The following is an 18,191-nucleotide window of genomic DNA, read 5'->3' as shown; positions in this document are numbered from 1 at the left end:
AGGGTGGAGTGGATGGTCAAGGGTGGAGTGGATGGTCAAGGGCAGAGTGGATGGTCAAGGGAAGAGTGGAAGGTCAAGGAGGAGATTTTGATGGCCAAAAGGAGAGTGGATGGTCGAGGAGGGAGTGGATGGTCGAGGAGGGGAGTGGATGGTCGAGGAGGGAGTGGAAGGTCAAGGGCAGAGTGGATGGTCAAGGGCAGAGTGGAAGGTCAATGGTGGAGTGGATGGTCAAGGAGGAGATTTTGATGGCCAAAGGGAGAGTGGATGGTCGAGGAGGGAGTGGATGGTCGAGGAGGGGAGTGGATGGTCGAGGAGGGAGTGGAAGGCCAAGGGTGGAGTGGATGGTCAAGGGCAGAGTGGATGGACAATGGTGGAGTGGATGGTCAATGGTGGAGTGGATGGTCAAGGGTGGAGTGGAAGGTCAAGGGTGGAGTGGATGGTCAAGGGTGGAGTGGAAGGTCAAGAGCAGAGTGGAAGGTCAAGGGCAGAGTGGAAGGTCAAGGGTGGAGTGGAAGGTCAAGGGTGGAGTGGATGGTCAAGGGTGGAGTGGAAGGTCAAGGGCAGAGTGGAAGGTCAAGGGTGAAGTGGATGGTCAAGGGTGGAGTGGATGGTCAAGGGTGGAGTAAATGGTCAAGGGCGGAGTGGAAGGTGAAGGGAGGTTTGGATGGCCAATGGGAGAGTGGATGGTTGAGGAGGGAGTGGATGGTCGAGGAGGGGACTTGGTGGTCGAGGAGGGGGTTGGATGGTTGAGGGAGTAGTGGATGGTCGAGGAAGGAGTGGATGGTCGAGAAGGCGAGTGGATGGTCGAAGAGGGGAGTGGAAGGTTGAGGAGGGGAGTTGATGGTCGAGGAGGAGTGGATGGTCAAGGAGGGAGTGGATGGTTGAAGAGGGGGGTGGATGGTTGAGGATGGGAGTGGATGATTGAGGAGGGGGTTGGATGGTAGAGGAGGGGGTTGGATGGTTGAGGAGGGGGTTGGATGGTTGAGGAGGGGAGTGGATGGTTGAGCAGGGGAGTGGATGGTTGAGCAGGGGAGTGGATGGTCGAGAAGGGGGAGTGGATGGTTGAGGAGAGGAGTGGATGATTGAGGAGGGGGTTGGATGGTTGAGGAGGGAGTGGATGGTCGAGGAGAGGGGTGGATGGTTGAGGAGGGGAGTGGATGATTGAGGAGGGGCTGAATGGTTGGGGAGGGGAGTGGATGATTGAGGAGGGGGTTGGATGGTTGAGGAGGGAGTGGATGATTGAGGAGGGAATGGAGGTTGAAGAGGGGAGTGGATGGTTGAGGAGGGGAGTGGATGGTTGAGGAGGGGAGTGGATTGTTGAGGAGGGGAGTGGATGGTCGAGGAGGGAGTGGATGGTTGAGGGAGGAGTGGATGGTCGAGGAGGGGGTTGAATGGTTGAGGAGGGTCAAAGGCAGATTTGTTCCTCGAGGGAAGATGATCAAGGGGGTGTGGACAGGGGTGTATTACCTGGTGGAGACTTGGTGCCTGGTTTCGGGGTAAGTCCTCGAGCCTGAATCACCTCCACCTCAAGCTGCCCGTTCCTCTCCAAAATTCCAATTTCCACATCACCTATCAAACAAATTGAAGCAAAAAATCTCTTGAGTGTTTGTTATTCAGCCCCTTGTGAACCTGAGGCATCTCAACATGACAGAAAGTGAAAAGAATGAATGAATTTAAGCAGAGAAAATTATTCATTCAGATAAAAGCAAAAAGTATTGAAGATTCGGGAAATCTGGAAGGGACATAATTCCCTGAGGTGACCTTCTACTTGGCCTGTCCATACATGCCATCCAATTCAGGATGCCAATAGGTAGCTAGGTGAGGCCCACCCGGGAAGGGACAGCCTGACCCTGCTGAGGCAGGTCAGGGACTGGGAGGGCATCTCAACACAGCAGCCCCCTTCGCTGGCCTTCACTGATTTGATCAAATAACACCGTAGGTCCATCAGTTTGGAGGGAATCCTCTCCGCTGGATCGATCTCAGGCGCAATTTTGATCTTTCCAGACACAGCCACCTCTTTGGGGTATGAAGCCTCCAGCTGTGTCCATTCAGTCTCCACACGTCACTGCAAAATGTCGGAAATGCTTCAAAATCACCTCGAACTGGCTGCCTGCCTCCTGGAATCAAGATTCTGAGGTCAGAAGTCATCCTAATGAGAGCTAATTACTTAGATACATAGAAAATAGAAGCACAAAGAGGCTGTTCGGCCCTTCGAGCCTGCTCCACCATCCATTATGATCATGGTTGATCATCAAGTTCAATAACCTTTAGCTCCAAGAGCTAGATCTAATTCCTTCTTGAAATTACACAACATTTTGGCCTCAACTATTTTCCGTGGTAGAGAATTCCACAGCTCCCCGCTCTCTGAGTGAAGAAATTTCTCCTTACCTCAGTCCTTAAAGGTTTACCCCTTATCCTCAAACTATGACCCCTAGTTCTGGACTCCCCCACCATCGGGAACATTCTTTCTGAATCTACCCTGTCTAATCCTGTTAGAATTTTATAAGTTTCTATGAGATCCCCTCTTACTCTTACTCTTCTGAACTCCAGTGAACTCCTAACCGACTTGTCTCTCCTCATATGACAGCCCCGCCATCGCAGGAATCATCCGGGTAAACCTTCACTGATCTCCCTCCATAGCAAGGATATCCTTCCTCAGAGAAGGAGACCAAAACTGCACACAATACTCCAGGTTTGGCCTCACCAAGGCCCTGTACAATTGCAGTAAAACATCCCTATTCCAATAGTCAAATCTTCTCGTTATGAAGGCCAACATTCCCATTTGCCTTCGTTACTGCCTGCTGTACCCGCTCGCTTACTTTCAGTGACTGATGTACGAGGACACCAAGGTCTCGCTTAGTATCCACCTCTCTCAATTTACACCCATTCAAATAATAATCTGCCTTCCTATTTTTGCTATCTTAGTGGTTAACCTCACATTATATTGCATCTGCCATGCATCTGCCCACTCACTCAGCCTGTCCAAATCCCTCTGAAGCATCTCTGCATCCTCCTCACAGCTCACCCTCCCACCCAACTTTGTATCATCTGCAAATTTGGAGATACTGGGCGAAATTCTCCCCCAACGGCGGGATGTCCGCCGACTGGCGCCAAAGACGGCGCCAATCAGACGGGCATCGCGCCGGCCCAAAGGTGCGTAATGCTCCGCATCTTTGGCATTTCCGCCCCGCCAGCTGGCGGAAATGGCGTTTGTTGCCCCGCCAGCTGGCGCGGACATGCGGCGCATGCGCGGGAGCGTCAGCGGCCGCTGTCAGTTTCCCGGTGCATGCGCGGGAGCGTCAGCGGCCGCTGTCAGTTTCCCGCGCATGCGCAGTGGGGAGAGTCTCTTCCGCCTCCGCCATGGTGGAGGCCGTGGCGGAGGCGGAAGGGAAAGAGTGCCCCCACGGCACAGGCCCGCCCGCGGATCGGTGGGCCCCGATCGCGGGCCAGGCCACCGTGGGGGCACCCCCCGGGGTCAGATCACCCGGCCCGCCCGCGGATCGGTGGGCCCCGATCGCGGGCCAGGCCACCGTGGGGGCACCCCCCGGGGTCAGATCACCCCGCGCCCCCCCCCCCCCCCCCCCCAGGACCCCGGAGCCCGCCCACGCCGCCTGGTCCCGCCGGCAAATACCAGCTTTGATTTACGCCGGCGGAACAGGCAATTTCTGGGCGGGACTTCGGCCCACCCGGGCCGGAGAATCCAGCGGGGGGTCCCGCCAACCGACGCGGCCCGATTCCCGCCCCCGCCCAATCTCCGGTATCGGAGACTTCGGCGGGGGCGGGGGCGGGATTCATGGCGGCCAACGGCCATTCTCCGACCCGGCGGGGGGTCGGAGAATGACGCCCACTATGTTTAGTTCCCTCGTCCACATCATTAATATATAATGTGAACAGTTGGGGTCCGAGCACAGATCCCTGGGATACCCAACTCGTCACTGCCTGCCAATCGGATAAAGACCCATTTATTCCAACATTTTTGCTTCCTGTCTCCTAACCAGCTTTCTCAGAACTTCCGGTACATTATTCATGTCTCCCTTCGTGAAGACAGAAGCAAAGTATAAAAATTTAGTTCCTCAGCCATTTCTTTGTTCCCTGTTATCAATTCCCCCGTTTCTGACTGTAAGGGGCCTACATTCATTTTCTTTTTCTCTTTACATACCTATAGAAACTTTTCCAGTCGGTTTTTATGTTCCCCGCTAGTTTACTTTCATATTGTATTTTCCCCTTCTTAATCAATCTCTGCTGAATTTTAAATTGTTCCCAGTCCTTAGGTCGATTGTTTTTTCTTGCTAATTTGTATGCCTCTTCTTTGAAGCTGACACTGTCTCTAATATCCCTTGAAGCCATTGTTTAGCCACAGCTCCCTTTCAACGCTTGCGTCAAATAGGAATAAACTTTTGTTCACCTATTCGTTCCTTGAATGCCTGCCATAGATCATAGAACATACAGTGCAGAACGAGGCCGTTCAGCCCATTGAGTATGCACCGACCCACTTAAAACCCTCACTTCTACCCTATCCCCATAACCCAATAACGCCTCCTAACCTTTTTGGACACTCAGGGCAATTTGGCTTGGCCAATCCACCTAACCTGCACATCTTTGGACTGTGGGAGGAAACCGGAGCACCCGGAGGAAACCTACGCAGACAAAGGGAGAACGTGCAGACTCCGCACAGACAGTGACCCAGCGGGGAATCGAACTTGGGACCCTGGCGCTGTGAAGCTACAGTGCTATGCACTTGTGCTACCCTGCTTGCCTGTCCGCTATTCTTCCTTTCAGTAATGTTTCCCCATCCGTAGCCAGCTCATGCCTCATACCATCATGGCTACCTTTATTGAGGTTCAGGACCCTGGTCTCAGAATCAATTGCCTCACTGTCTATCTTGATAAAGAATTCTATCATATTATGGTCACTCATCCCCAAGGGTTCTCTCACAACTAGATTGCCAACTAATCCTTTCTCATGACATAACACCCAGCCCAAGGTGGTCTGTTCCCTTGTTGGTTCCTCAATGTATTGGACCAGAAATCCATCCCGTACACACTTCAGAAATTACTCCTCTATTAAACTGTAACTAAGTTGAGTAACCCAATCTATACGCAGATTAAAGTCACCCATCATCACAGATGTTCCTTTAACATACGCATCGCTGATTTCCTGTCTAATGCTATTTACAACATTCCCACTGCAGTTTGGTGGTCTGTATACTATTCCTATGAATGTTTTTTCCCCCGTGGTGCTTCTTAACTCGACCCATTCAGATTCCATAATTTCTGTACTAATGGGGCGGATTCTCCGTTTCTGGGGCTAATTCTATTGGGGCTGTTTAGCACAGGGCTAAATCGCTGACTTTGAAAGCAGACCAAGGCAGGCCAGCAGCACGGTTCAATTCCCGTACCGGCCTCCCTGAACAGGCGCCGGAATGTGGCGACTAGGGGCTTTTCACAGTAACTTCATTTGAAGCCTACTTGTGACAATAAGCGATTTTCATTTCATTTCATTTCAAGTGGCGATGTCGGCGTGGGAACTGACGTTTTACAACGCCAAAGTCGGCGCAAACCCTCACCAATTCTGGGACCAGTGAGGGGCGAGCAGCCGCGCCAGGCAAAACTCCCGGTTCCCGCACCAAAAACGGCCGGATCATTGCCGGGTCCGTGGCCGTGCATGCGCACAGCGATGACCTGCAGAGGGCGCGCCGTACAGCACGCTGCTGGATGTGCACAGACCCAGCCTGCCAAACACTGCCCCACAGGACAAGCCCTGGCCACCCCCCACCAGTACCCCCAGCCCTCGCGGAAGCCCCTCCCCGGCTAGCAGCACAGCTCTCGGCCGACCGTGGCGGTGCTGGACATAGTCCGCGGCCACCACGCTGGCTTCCCGACCGCTCAGACCATACGTCAACCACGCGGACGGGAACTCGGCCCATCGGGGGAGGGCCTTCCGATGACGTGCCAATGGCGTTTGGCGCGTGACGCGGTGATGCCATTTTGGACGGGGTGGGGGATAGGAAACCGGCGCCCGCCCCCCCGATTTTGGCATCGGAAGGGATACTCCGCCCAATCGCCGATTACGACATCGGCGTCCGGCTGCCCTCGGTATTGATCCGGTACAGAATCGGTGGACTTCTACAACAGCAAAATCCCCAGAGCAATGAATCAACCGTTAATGGGCTCGCACGGCTCCACGAGGAACACGATCGATTCCAAACACAGAGTCCGATTCACCGGAGTCGGGATTCACACTCGAGAGACTGACAAGCTGCAGCCGCATATCAGCACCCACCCCCACCCACTCCCACACCCCCTCCCCACACCCACCCCACTCTCCACACCCCCCACCCCCTCCCCACACCCACCCCCCACACCCACCCCCACCCCCTCCCCACACCCACTCCCACACCCACCCCCCACCCCCTCCCCCCACACCCCCTCCCCACACCCACCCCCCACACCCACCCCCCACCCCCTCCCCACACCCACCCCCCACCACCTCCCCACACCCACCCCCACACCCACCCCCCACCACCTCCCACACCCACCCCCACACCCACCCCCCACCCCCTCCCCCACCCACCCCCCACACCCACCCCCCACACCCACCCCCCACCACCTCCCCACACCCACCCCCCACCCCCTCCCCACCCACCCCCCACACCCTCCCCCACACCCCCCCCACCACCTCCCCACACCCACCCCCCACACCCACCCCCCACCACCTCCCCACCCCCACCCCCACACCCACCCCTACTCCCCACACCCACCCCCCACCCCGCTCCCCACCCCCAACCCCCACACCCACCCCTACTCCCACACCCACCCCCCACCCCCTCCCCACCCCCACCCCCACCCCACTCCCAACACCCACCCCCCTCCCCCACCCCCACCCCCTCCCACACCCCACACCCTCCACCCCCTCCCCCACCCCCACCCCCCACACCCACCCCCCACACCCCCTCCCCACATCCACCCCCACCCCTCCCCACACCCACTCCCACACCCCACTCCCCACACCCACCCCCCACACCCACCCCCCACACCCCACCCCCCACCCCTCCCCACACCCACTCCCCACACCCACTCCCCACACCCACTCCCCACACCCACCCCCCACCCCTCCCCACACCCACTCCCCACACCCACCCCCCACACCCCACCCCCACACCCCACCCCCCACCCCTCCCCACACCCACTCCCCACACCCCACCCCCACACCCACCCCCCACCCCCTCCCCACACCCCACACCCTCCACCCCCTCCCCACACCCACCCCCCACCCCCCTCCCCACACCCACTCCCCACACCCCCACCCCCTCCCACAACCACCCCCCACCCCCTCCCCACCCCCACCCCCCACACCCCCCACCCCCTCCCCACACCCACCCCCCACACCCACTCCCCACACCCACCCCCCACCCCCTCCCCCACACCCACCCCCCACACCCCCACCCCCTCCCCACACCCACCCCCCACACCCACCCCCACACCCCCTCCCACACCCACCCCCCACACCCCCTCCCCACACACCCACCCCCCACACCCACCCCCCACCCACTCCCCACACCCACTCCCCACACCCACTCCCACACCCACTCCCCCCACACTGTCCCCACACCCTCACCCCACACCCACTCCCCACACCCCCTCCCCACACCCACTCCCCACACCCTCACCCCCCCAGCACCCATTCCCCAAACCCTCACCCTTCACACACCCTCCCCACACCCACTCCCCACACCCACTCCCCACACCCACTCCCCACACCCACTCCCCACACCCACTCCCCACACCCTCACCCCCCCAGCACCCATTCCCCAAACCCTCACCCTTCACACACCCTCCCCACACCCACTCCCCACACCCACTCCCCACACCCACTCCCCACACCCACTCCCCCCACACTGTCCCCACACCCACTCCCCACACACACTCCCCACACACACTCCGCACACCCTCACCCCACACCCACTCCCCACACCCTCCCCACACCCACTCCCCACACCCTCCCCACACCCACTCCCCACACCCTCACCCCACACCCACTCCCCACACCCACCCCCCCACACCCACTCCCCACACCCACACCCCACACCCACTCCCCACACCCTCACCATCCCAGCACCCACTCCCCACACCCACTCCCGACACCCACTCCCCACACCCACTCCCCACACCCTCACCCCCCCAGCACCCACTCCCCACACCCACTCCCGACACCCACTCCCCACACCCACTCCCCACACCCTCACCCCACACCCACTCCCCACACCCTCACCCCAGCACCCACTCCCCACACCCTCACCCCACACCCCAGCACCCGCTCCCCACACCCACTCCGCACACCCTCATCCCAGCACCCACTCCCCAGACTCACTCCGCACACCCTCATCCCAGCACCCACTCCGCACACCCACTCCCCACACCCTCATCCCAGCACCCACTCCCCTCACCCACTCCGCACACCCACTCCCCACACCCCCTCCCCACACCCTCACCCCCCCAGCACCCACTCCCCACACCCACTCCGCACACCCACTCCCCACACCCACTCCCCACACCCTCCCCACACCCACTCCCGACACCCACTCCCCACACCCACTCCGCACACCCACTCCCCACACCCACTCCCCACACCCTCCCCACACCCTCCCCACACCCACTCCCCACAACCACTCCCCACACCCACTCCCCACACCCACTCTCCACACCCACTCTCCACACCCACTCTCCACACCCATCCCCCACACCCACTCCCCACACCCACTCCCCACACCCACTCCCCACACCCTCACCCCCCCAGCACCCACTCCCCACACCCACTCCCGACACCCACTCCCCACACCCACTCCCCACACCCACTCCCCACACCCTCACCCCACACACATTCCCCACACCCACTCCCCACACCCTCACCCCCCCACACCAACTCCCCACACCCTCACCCCCCAGCACCCACTCCCCACACTCTCACACCCCTAGCACCCACTCCCCACACCCTCACCCCAACACCCACTCCCCACACCCACTCCGCACACCCACTCCCCACACCCACTCCCCACACCCTCACCCCCCCACACCCACTCCCCACACCCACTCCCCACACCCACTCCCCACACCCTCACCCCCCTAGCACCAACTCCCCACACCCACTCCCCACACCCAATCCGCACACCGACTCCCCACACCCTCATCCCAGCACCCACCCCCCACACCCACTCCCCACACCCACTACCCAAACCCTCACCCCAGCACCCACTCCCCACACCCTCACCTCAGCACCCACTCCCCACACCCACACCCCAGCACCCACTCCCCACACCCTCACCCCAGCACCCACTCCCCACACCCTCAGCCCCCAGCACCCACTCCCCACACCCTCACCCCAGCACCCACTCCCCACACACCCTCATCCTAGCACCCACTCCCCACACCCTCACCCCCCCAGCACCCACTCCCCAAACCCTCCCCCTCAGCACCCACTCCCCAGACCCTCACCCCAGCACCCACTCCCCACACGCACCCCCCAGCACCCACTCACCACACCCTCACCCACCCCAGCACCCACTCCCCAAACCCTCACCCTCAGCAACCACTCCCCACACCCTCATCCCGGTACCCGCTCCCCACCCTCATCCCAGCACCCACTCCCCACACCCTCAGCCCAGCACCCACTCCCCACACCCTCACCCCCCCAGCACCCACTCCCCACACGCACCCCCTAGCACCCATTCCCCACACCCTGACCCCCCCAGCACCCACTCCCCACCCTCACCCCAGCACCCACTCCCCACACGCAGCCCCCAGCACCCACCCCACACCCTCACCCCAGCACCCACTCCCCACACCCTCACACCAGCACCCACTCCCCACACCCACCGCCCAGCACCCACTGCCCACACCCATCCCCCCAGCACCCACTCCCCACACCCACCGCCCAGCACCCACTCCCCACACCCTCACCCCAGCACCCACTGCCCACACCCACCCCCCCTGAGCACCCACTCCCCACACCCACCCCCCAGCACTCACTCCCCACACCCTCACCCCAGCACCCACTCCCCACACCCTCACCCCAGCACCGACTCCCCACACCCCAGCACCCACTCCCCACACGCACCCCCCAACTCCCACTCCCCACACCCTCACCCCCCCAGCACCCATTTCCCAAACCCTCACCCTTCCCACACCATCCCCAAACCTACTCCCACACCCACTACCCACACCCACTCCCCACACCCACTCCCCACACCCTCACCCCCCCAGCACCCACTCCCCACACCCACTCCCCACACCCTCACCCCACACCCATTCCCCACACCCACTCCCCACACCCACTCCCCACACCCACTCCCCACACCCACTCCCCACACCCACACCCCACACCCACTCCCCACACCCACGCCCCACACACTCACCCCCCCACACCCACTCCCCAAACGCACCCCCCAACACCCACTCCCCACACCCTCACCCCCCCAGCACCCATTCCCCAAACCCTCACCCTTCCCACACCCTCCCCACACCCACTCCCCACACCCTCCTCACACCCACTCCCCACACCCACCCCCCACATCCACCCCCCACACCCACTCCCCACACCCTCACCCCGCACCAACTCCCCTCACCCACTCCCCACACCCACTCCCCACACCCTCACCCCCCAGCACCCACTCCCCACACCCTCACACCCCTAGCACCCACTCCCCACACCCTCATCCCAACACCCACTCCCCACACCCACTCCGCACACCCACTCGCCACACCCACTCCCCACACCCTCACCCCCCAGCACCCACTCCCCACACCCACCCCCCACACCCACTCCCCACACCCACTCCCCACACCCACTCCCCACACCCACTCCCCACACCCACTCCCCACACCCACTCCCCACACCCTCACCCCCCTAGCACCCACTCCCCACACCCACTCCCCACACCCTCATCCCAGCACCCACCCCCCACACCCACTCCCCACACCCACTCCCCACACCCTCACCCCCCTAGCACCCAATCCGCAAACCCACTCCCCACACCCTCATCCCAGCACCCACCTCCCACACCCACTCCCCACACCCACTCCCCACACCCACCCCCCAGCAGCCACTCCCCAAAGCCTCACCCTCAGCACCCACTCCCCACACCCTCACCCCAGCACCCACTCCCCACACCCTCACCCCAGCACCCACTCCCCACACCCTCAGCCCCCCAGCACCCACTCCCCACACACCCTCATCCTAACACCCATTCCCCACACCCTCACCCCCCCCCCAGCACCCACTCCCCAAACCCTCACCCTCAGCACCCACTCCCCACACCCACTCCCCACACCCTCAGCCCAGCACCCACTCCCCACACCCTCACCCCCCCAGCACCCACTCCCCACACCCACTCCCCACACCCTCAGCCCAGCACCCACTCCCCACACCCTCACCCCCCCAGCACCCACTCCCCAGCACCCACTCCCCACAACCTCACCCCCCTAGCACCCACTCCTCACACGCACCCCCCAGCACCCACTCCCCACACCCTCACCCCAGCACCCACTCCCCACACCCTCACCCCCCCAGCACCCACTCCCCACACCCTCACCCCAGCACCCACTCCCCACACCCTCACCCCCCCAGCACCCACTCCCCACACCCTCACACCAGCACCCACTCCCCACACCCTCACCCCAGCACCCACTCCCCACACCCTCACCCCAGCACCCACTCCCCACAACCTCACCCCCCCAGCACCCACTCCCCACACCCTCACCCCAGCACCCACTCCCCACACCCTCACCCCCCCAGCACCCACTCCCCACACCCTGATCCCAGCACCCACTCCCCACACCCTCACCCCAGCACCCACTGCCCACACCCACCCCCCAGCACCCACTCCCCACACCCACCCCCCAGCACCCATTCCCCACACCCTCACCCCAGCACCCACTCCCCACACACCCTCATCCTAGCACCCACTCCCCACACCCTCACCCCCCCAGCACCCACTCCCCACACCCTCATCCCAGTACCCACTCCCCACACGCACCCCCCAACACCGACTCCCCACACCCTCACCCCCCCCCAGCACCCATTCCCCAAACCCTCACCCTCAGCACCCACTCCCCACACCCTCATCCCGGTACCCGCTCCCCACCCTCACCCCAGCACCCACTCCCCACACCCTCAGCTGAGCACCCACTCCCCACACCCTCACCCCCCCCAGCACCTACTCCCCACACGCATCCACTAGCACCCACTCCCCACAACCTCAACCCCCCAGCACCCACTCCCCACACTCATCCCAGCACCCACTCCCCACACGCACCCCCCAGCACCCACTCCTCACACGCACCCCCCCAGCACCCACTCCCCACACCCCAGCACCCACTCCCCACACCCTCACCCCAGCACCCACTCCCCACACCCTCACCCCAGCACCCACTCCCCACACCCTCGCACCAGCACCCACTCCCCACACCCTCACCCCAGCACCCACTCCCCACACCCTCACTCAGCACCCACTGCCCACACCCTCACCCCCCCAGCACCCACTCCCCACACGCACCCCCCAGCACCCACTCCTCGCACGCACCCCCCCAGCACCCACTCCCCACACCCTCACCCCAGCACCCACTCCCCACACCCTCACCCCAGCACCCACTCCCCACACCCTCACCCCAGCACCCACTCCCCACACCCTCGCACCAGCACCCACTCCCCACACCCTCACCCCAGCACCCACTCCCCACATCCTCACTCAGCACCCACTGCCCACACCCACCCCCCCAGCACCCACTCCCCACACCCACCCCCCAGCACCCACTTCCCCCACCCTCATCCCAGCACCCACTCCCCACACCCTCACCCCAGCACCCACTGCCCACACCCACCCCCCCAGCACCCACTCCCCACACCCACCCCCCAGCACTCACTCCCCACACCCACACCCCAGCACCCACTGCCCACACCCTCACCCCAGCACCCATCCCCCACACCCACCCCCCAGCACCCACTCCCCACACCCACCCCCCAGCACTCACTCCCCACACCCACACCCCAGCACCCACTGCCCACACCCTCACCCCAGCACCCACTCCCCACACCCATCCCCCAGCACCCACTCCCCACACCCTCACCCCAGCACCCACTCCCCACACGCACCCCCCACCCACACCCTCATCCCTGCACCCACTCCCCACACCCACACCCCAGCACCCACTTCCCACACCCACCCCCCAGCACCCACTCCCCACACCCACCCCCCAGCACCCACTCCCCACACCCCCCAGCACCCACTCCCCACACCCTCACCCCAGCACCCACTCCCCACACCCACCCCCCCAGCACCCACTCCCCACACACACACCCCCAACACCCACTCCCCACACCCACACCCCAGCACCCACTGCCCACACCCTCACCCCAGCACCCACTCCCCACACCCATCCCCCAGCACCCACTCCCCACACCCTCACCCCAGCACCCACTCCCCACACGCACCCCCCACCCACACCCTCATCCCTGCACCCACTCCCCACACCCTCATCCCAGCACCCACTTCCCACACCCACACCCCAGCACCCACTCCCCACACCCACCCCCCAGCACCCACTCCCCACACCCCCCAGCACCCACTCCCCACACCCTCACCCCAGCACCCACTCCCCACACCCACCCCCCCAGCACCCACTCCCCACACACACACCCCCAACACCCACTCCCCACACGCACCCCCCAGCACCCACTTCCCACACGCACCCCCCAGCACCCACTCCCCATTCGCACCCCCCAGCCCCCACTCCCCACACACACCCCCCAGCACCCACTCCCCACACGCACCCCCCCAGCACCCACTCCCCACACCTTCACCCCAGCACCCGCACCCCACACACACTCCCCACACGCACCCCCCCAGCACCCACTCCCCACACCCTCACCCCAGCACCCACTACCCACACCCACCCCCCCAGCACCTACTCCCCACACACACACCCCCAACACCCACTCCCCACACGCACCCCCCAGCATCCACTTCCCACACGCACCCCCCAGCACCTACTCCCCATTCGCACCCCCCAGCCCCCACTCCCCACACACACCCCCCAGCACCCACTCCCCACACGCACCCCCCAGCACCCACTCCCCACACCCTCACCCCAGCACCCGAACCCCACACACACTCCCCACACCCACACCCCCAGCATCCACTCCCCACACCCCCCCCCCAGCACCCACTCCCCACACCCCCCCCCCAGCCAACAAGATGGTTGCACAGAGAATGAGACCCCGATTTGCAGATGTGGAGCTGGAGATCCTACTAGACACCGTGGAGGAGGCCACCCTGTGTCCCGGGGTGGGAAGGAGGTTGCCACCCACCAGCGTGCATCAGGCCTGGGCGCAGGTGGCAGAGGCCGGGAGCGCCGTGAGCAACACCGCCAGGGCTGGCCAGCAGTGCAGGAGGAAACTGCACGGCCTCCTCAGAGCAGCCAGGGTGAGTGACACCCTTAACCCAATCCCTGCCACCCGGAGGGCGACTGAACCCCACCCCACACCACATGCCAGCGTCCATACCAGCCGTGAAGGCCAGCTGCCCTGGCCACAAGCACCACATGCTGCCCACCCCCTGTGCTGCCTACGTCCGTGTGTTTTCTGTCCTTCCTCCTCTCGCTCCCTCATCAGCCGCGGCGTCAGTTTCCGGAATTTTGAAGCCACAAGTGAAACTCGCCGTCAGTAATTCCTCCTCGCGGATGCGCAGCATCGCGGACGCCCCGGGGAATGCCTGGTCAGGCCCGCTAATGATGCGCAAACGTCATTAACTGCCCGTGCGGAGCGGAACGCCTTGTCGCCGCGTTCGAGTCTCCAGAGCGCTCCATTCTGACGGGCGCCCGGCACCAGCCACGATTTTGGCCTGACGGCCGATTCTCCGCCCAATCTCCCCTCCCGATTTCAGCGTCGGCCAACGGAGAATCACTCGCCATCCTGACTTGGAAATATATCGGCCATTCCTTCACTGTCGCTGGGTCCAAATCTTGGAACTCCCTCCCTCACGCAGTATGGACGTACCTACGCCAGCCACGTGGGTTCAATTCCCCCGTACCGGCTGAGGTTGCTCATGAAGGCCCCGCCTTCTCAACCTTACCCCTCGCCTGAGGTGTGGTGACCCTCAGGTTAAATCACCACCAGCCAGCTCTTCCCCCTCCAAGGGAAAAGCAGCCTCTGATCGCCTGGGACCGTGGTGACTTAACGCTACACCACAGGGACTGCAGTGGTTCAAGAAGGCAGCTCATCACCACCTTCAAAGGGGTAATTAGGGATGGACAATAATCGTTGGCCTAGCCAGCAACACCATATCCCGTGAAAGAGTAAAAATGGTCCTGAGTGTGCCATGGGTCCTTGGTTTAAAGCTCCACCCAGAAGGTGCCACTTCGACCCGTGCAACTTGTGTTTCCTCAACACCTTACTGTGTGAGTTGGCCTCAATTCTGGGGGTAGGTATCTAGGTGGGGCCTTGACCTTCTGGCTCAGAGCTGTGAGCGCCGCCCGAGTGAGTGGCAGCTGCTACCCAGGATAACTTCGAAAATGAACTTTTCTCTCGCTTTTCAAGCACACGTGCTCAGTAGATTTTTGGAAGTAGAATTGCGTGAGTCTGAAAACTGAGATCTAATTCAAGTTCCCAAATCGCATCACAATCCAGGGGACGGAAGTTTGATCGTGTTATCAATAGTGCCCGACTCTGGAGATTCAATCACGTACCGCTGACCAGCTGTCCTTGTGAGATTGACAACTCTCTGGGAAAGCGTTTACGGGATTTTCATTGTAACCTGCGAATTGGGTGAAGACGTGGCAGCTGGTTGGCCTGAGAAGGCGGGAAGGGACTATGACTTTGTTTCATGAGGAATTGTTTGCAGGGGATCAATTGTTCTCAATTGTCCACGAGAAGCATTTCAGTTTTATTGGTTTGATAGTTCGAAGGAGAGCGGAATGTGTGATATTGCAGCAGGGGCAGCTTGGTGGAATTAGGATGGAGCTTGTGTGGAAAATAAACACAACCTTTGAGTGTTTGTGAACATGGCTCCTTTCCAAATAACGCCCGTGAGCAATTCAGTAACGCTGGTGAATAGCTTTGATTAAAGGGTTCATTTGTGGTGCTCTACTGGCCCCATGTGGTAGGAAGACAGAATTGATGCTGGATTCAGCAACATGAAGACAAACGTGCAGGTAGAGCCCGTTACTATACCGAATAGGGACTCCAGGGTTATCAATCTACTTACTTCAGATTGGCTAAGACATGGATGTGACCTGGCACTGACCTTATAAAAGAATTCAATGGCCATATTATTTACCTATTAAGAGATTTTTCCGGCTCAACAGATTGGGAAAGAACAGGTGTTGGAGTAGGGATAGGTTAGACGATGGGCAGCTCCTCTTTTCCCAAAGAGCAGTGAAATTCTGGAATGTATTCCCAGCTCTTGAGCTGAATGTGCAGCAGTGGTTAGCACTGCTGCCTCACAGCTCCAGGAACCCGGATTCAATTCCGGCCTCGGGTGACTGTATGTGCGGAGTCTGCACGTTCTCCCCGTGTGTGCGTGGGTTTCCTCCGGGTGCTCCGGTTTCTTCCCACAGTCCAAAGATGCGCAGGTTAGGTGGATTGGCCATGCTAAACTGCCCCTTAGTGTCCAAAAGGTTAGGTGGGGTTATGGGGATAGGAAGGAAGCGTGGACTTAAGTTAGGTGCTCTTTCCAAGGGCAGGTGCAGTTTCGATGGGCCAAATGGCCTCCTTCTGCACTGTAAGGATTCTAAGATTCCAGAGGCAGAGTAACAGAGCCAAGTGTTTGACAAACATCATTTGCCATCTGAGATCTCCCAGTTTTGATCAACTGTGGAGATCGGAGAAGAATTTTCCATAGTATTTATTCCCTGATTGGCCCTGGGATTTTCTCTGCTTTTTTAGGTCTCTGCGGGAAGATTATAGGGGAGGGGAAATTAAAAAGAAAGACTTACATTTCTATCGTGTCTTTCCTGACCATAAACTTTCCCAAAGTGCTTTGCAGCGAATGAAATATTATTGAAGTGTCGTCGCTGTTATAATGTAGGAAACACAGCAACCAAATTATACACAGCAAGATCTCACAGACAGCAAAGAGACCATTCTTCTCCGGTCAGTGCCTTACTGACCGATCTGTTACCCAGAGGTTAATAGAGACACCTGCCCCTAGCGGTGGAGCTCGTACTGTGCAAGAACCACGGGGAAAATAATAATTCCCACCCCAGAGGCTCCTTGTGGGCTGTTACAATGTTGATTGTGGAATAAATATTGGCCAGGACGCTGGGGAAATCTGAAACAAAAACAGAAAATACCGGACAATCTCAGCAGGTCTGACTGCATCTGTGGTGAGAGAAGGGAGCCAACGTTTCCAGTCTGGGTGACTCTTTATCAAAGCTCGGAATCGGTCCTGCGCATGTGCAGCACGGGTCCCGCCGATTCTCCGATCATTTTCCGCGTGTTCTGCGGGTGTTTCACGCAGCACCCGTGCTAGCCCCTCACCGGTTCCGGAATCGGTGAGGGTTTTGCGCCGATTTTCACACCACGGATCCTCTGTTGGCGCCGACAATTAGCCTCAGGATCGGAGAATCAAGTCTTCTATTTCTTTGTGCCTTACTGATCTTCTCTCTCTCTTTCGCACTCTCAAACACATTGGCCAGAAACTATTCCCCAATATGTCCCAGCGTGCAACATAGCCGCCTGCTGTCACTGTTACAGTAAGGGGGTAATTAATGTGTATGTGTGTGTTCTGTGCGGATGGGATGGGGAAAATCATATTGTCATCAGGCCCTCGAGATGCCGATGGGAGCCTGATTTGAGTTGAACACCTGTGGTCGGATTTCCCAGGATCCAGGAAACCCGGGAATGAACGGGCGGAATGAGCTGCCAGGTCCCACAGCATTAGCGCCTCCTACAGCTTTCAGTGTGCATCAGGAGGACCACATTCTCTCAGAGGCCCTGGAAAGCTGAGAGGGTCTCACTGCTGGAGTTCTAGTTGAGGTAACAAGTGTGTCTTACCCATCGATGGTGTGGCCAGGGTTTGCCGACCCACAAACTGTGCAGGACCCATTCCGTCCAGGAAATCTCTGAACAGCCCATCAGATGCCAGGCAAACTCCACTGTAGTTCAAGCTGGAGAGAGAAGAACAGTCCAGTTATTTGGAG

At 60.8% G+C, this 18,191-nt stretch overlaps 1 protein-coding gene across 1 annotated transcript in view; it reads right to left on the bottom strand.

Moving 5' to 3' along the window:
• rims4 (regulating synaptic membrane exocytosis 4) overlaps positions 1-18,191 on the bottom strand; it is a 193,197-nt gene that overhangs the window by 14,908 nt on the left and 160,098 nt on the right. Inside the window, exons 3-4 of the mRNA XM_072515339.1 lie at positions 18,046-18,158; positions 1,468-1,569 (exon numbers count right to left, since the gene is read on the bottom strand). Of these exons, the coding sequence (XP_072371440.1) occupies positions 1,468-1,569; positions 18,046-18,158 (215 nt within the window). The remainder of the gene's footprint in view (positions 1-1,467; positions 1,570-18,045; positions 18,159-18,191) is intronic.

Source organism: Scyliorhinus torazame, chromosome 8 (assembly GCF_047496885.1).
Source record: "Scyliorhinus torazame isolate Kashiwa2021f chromosome 8, sScyTor2.1, whole genome shotgun sequence".
NCBI lineage: Eukaryota > Metazoa > Chordata > Chondrichthyes > Carcharhiniformes > Scyliorhinidae > Scyliorhinus > Scyliorhinus torazame.
The sequence above is the reverse complement of the archived record's forward strand: the minus strand, read 5'-3'. Positions and strand labels throughout refer to the sequence as shown.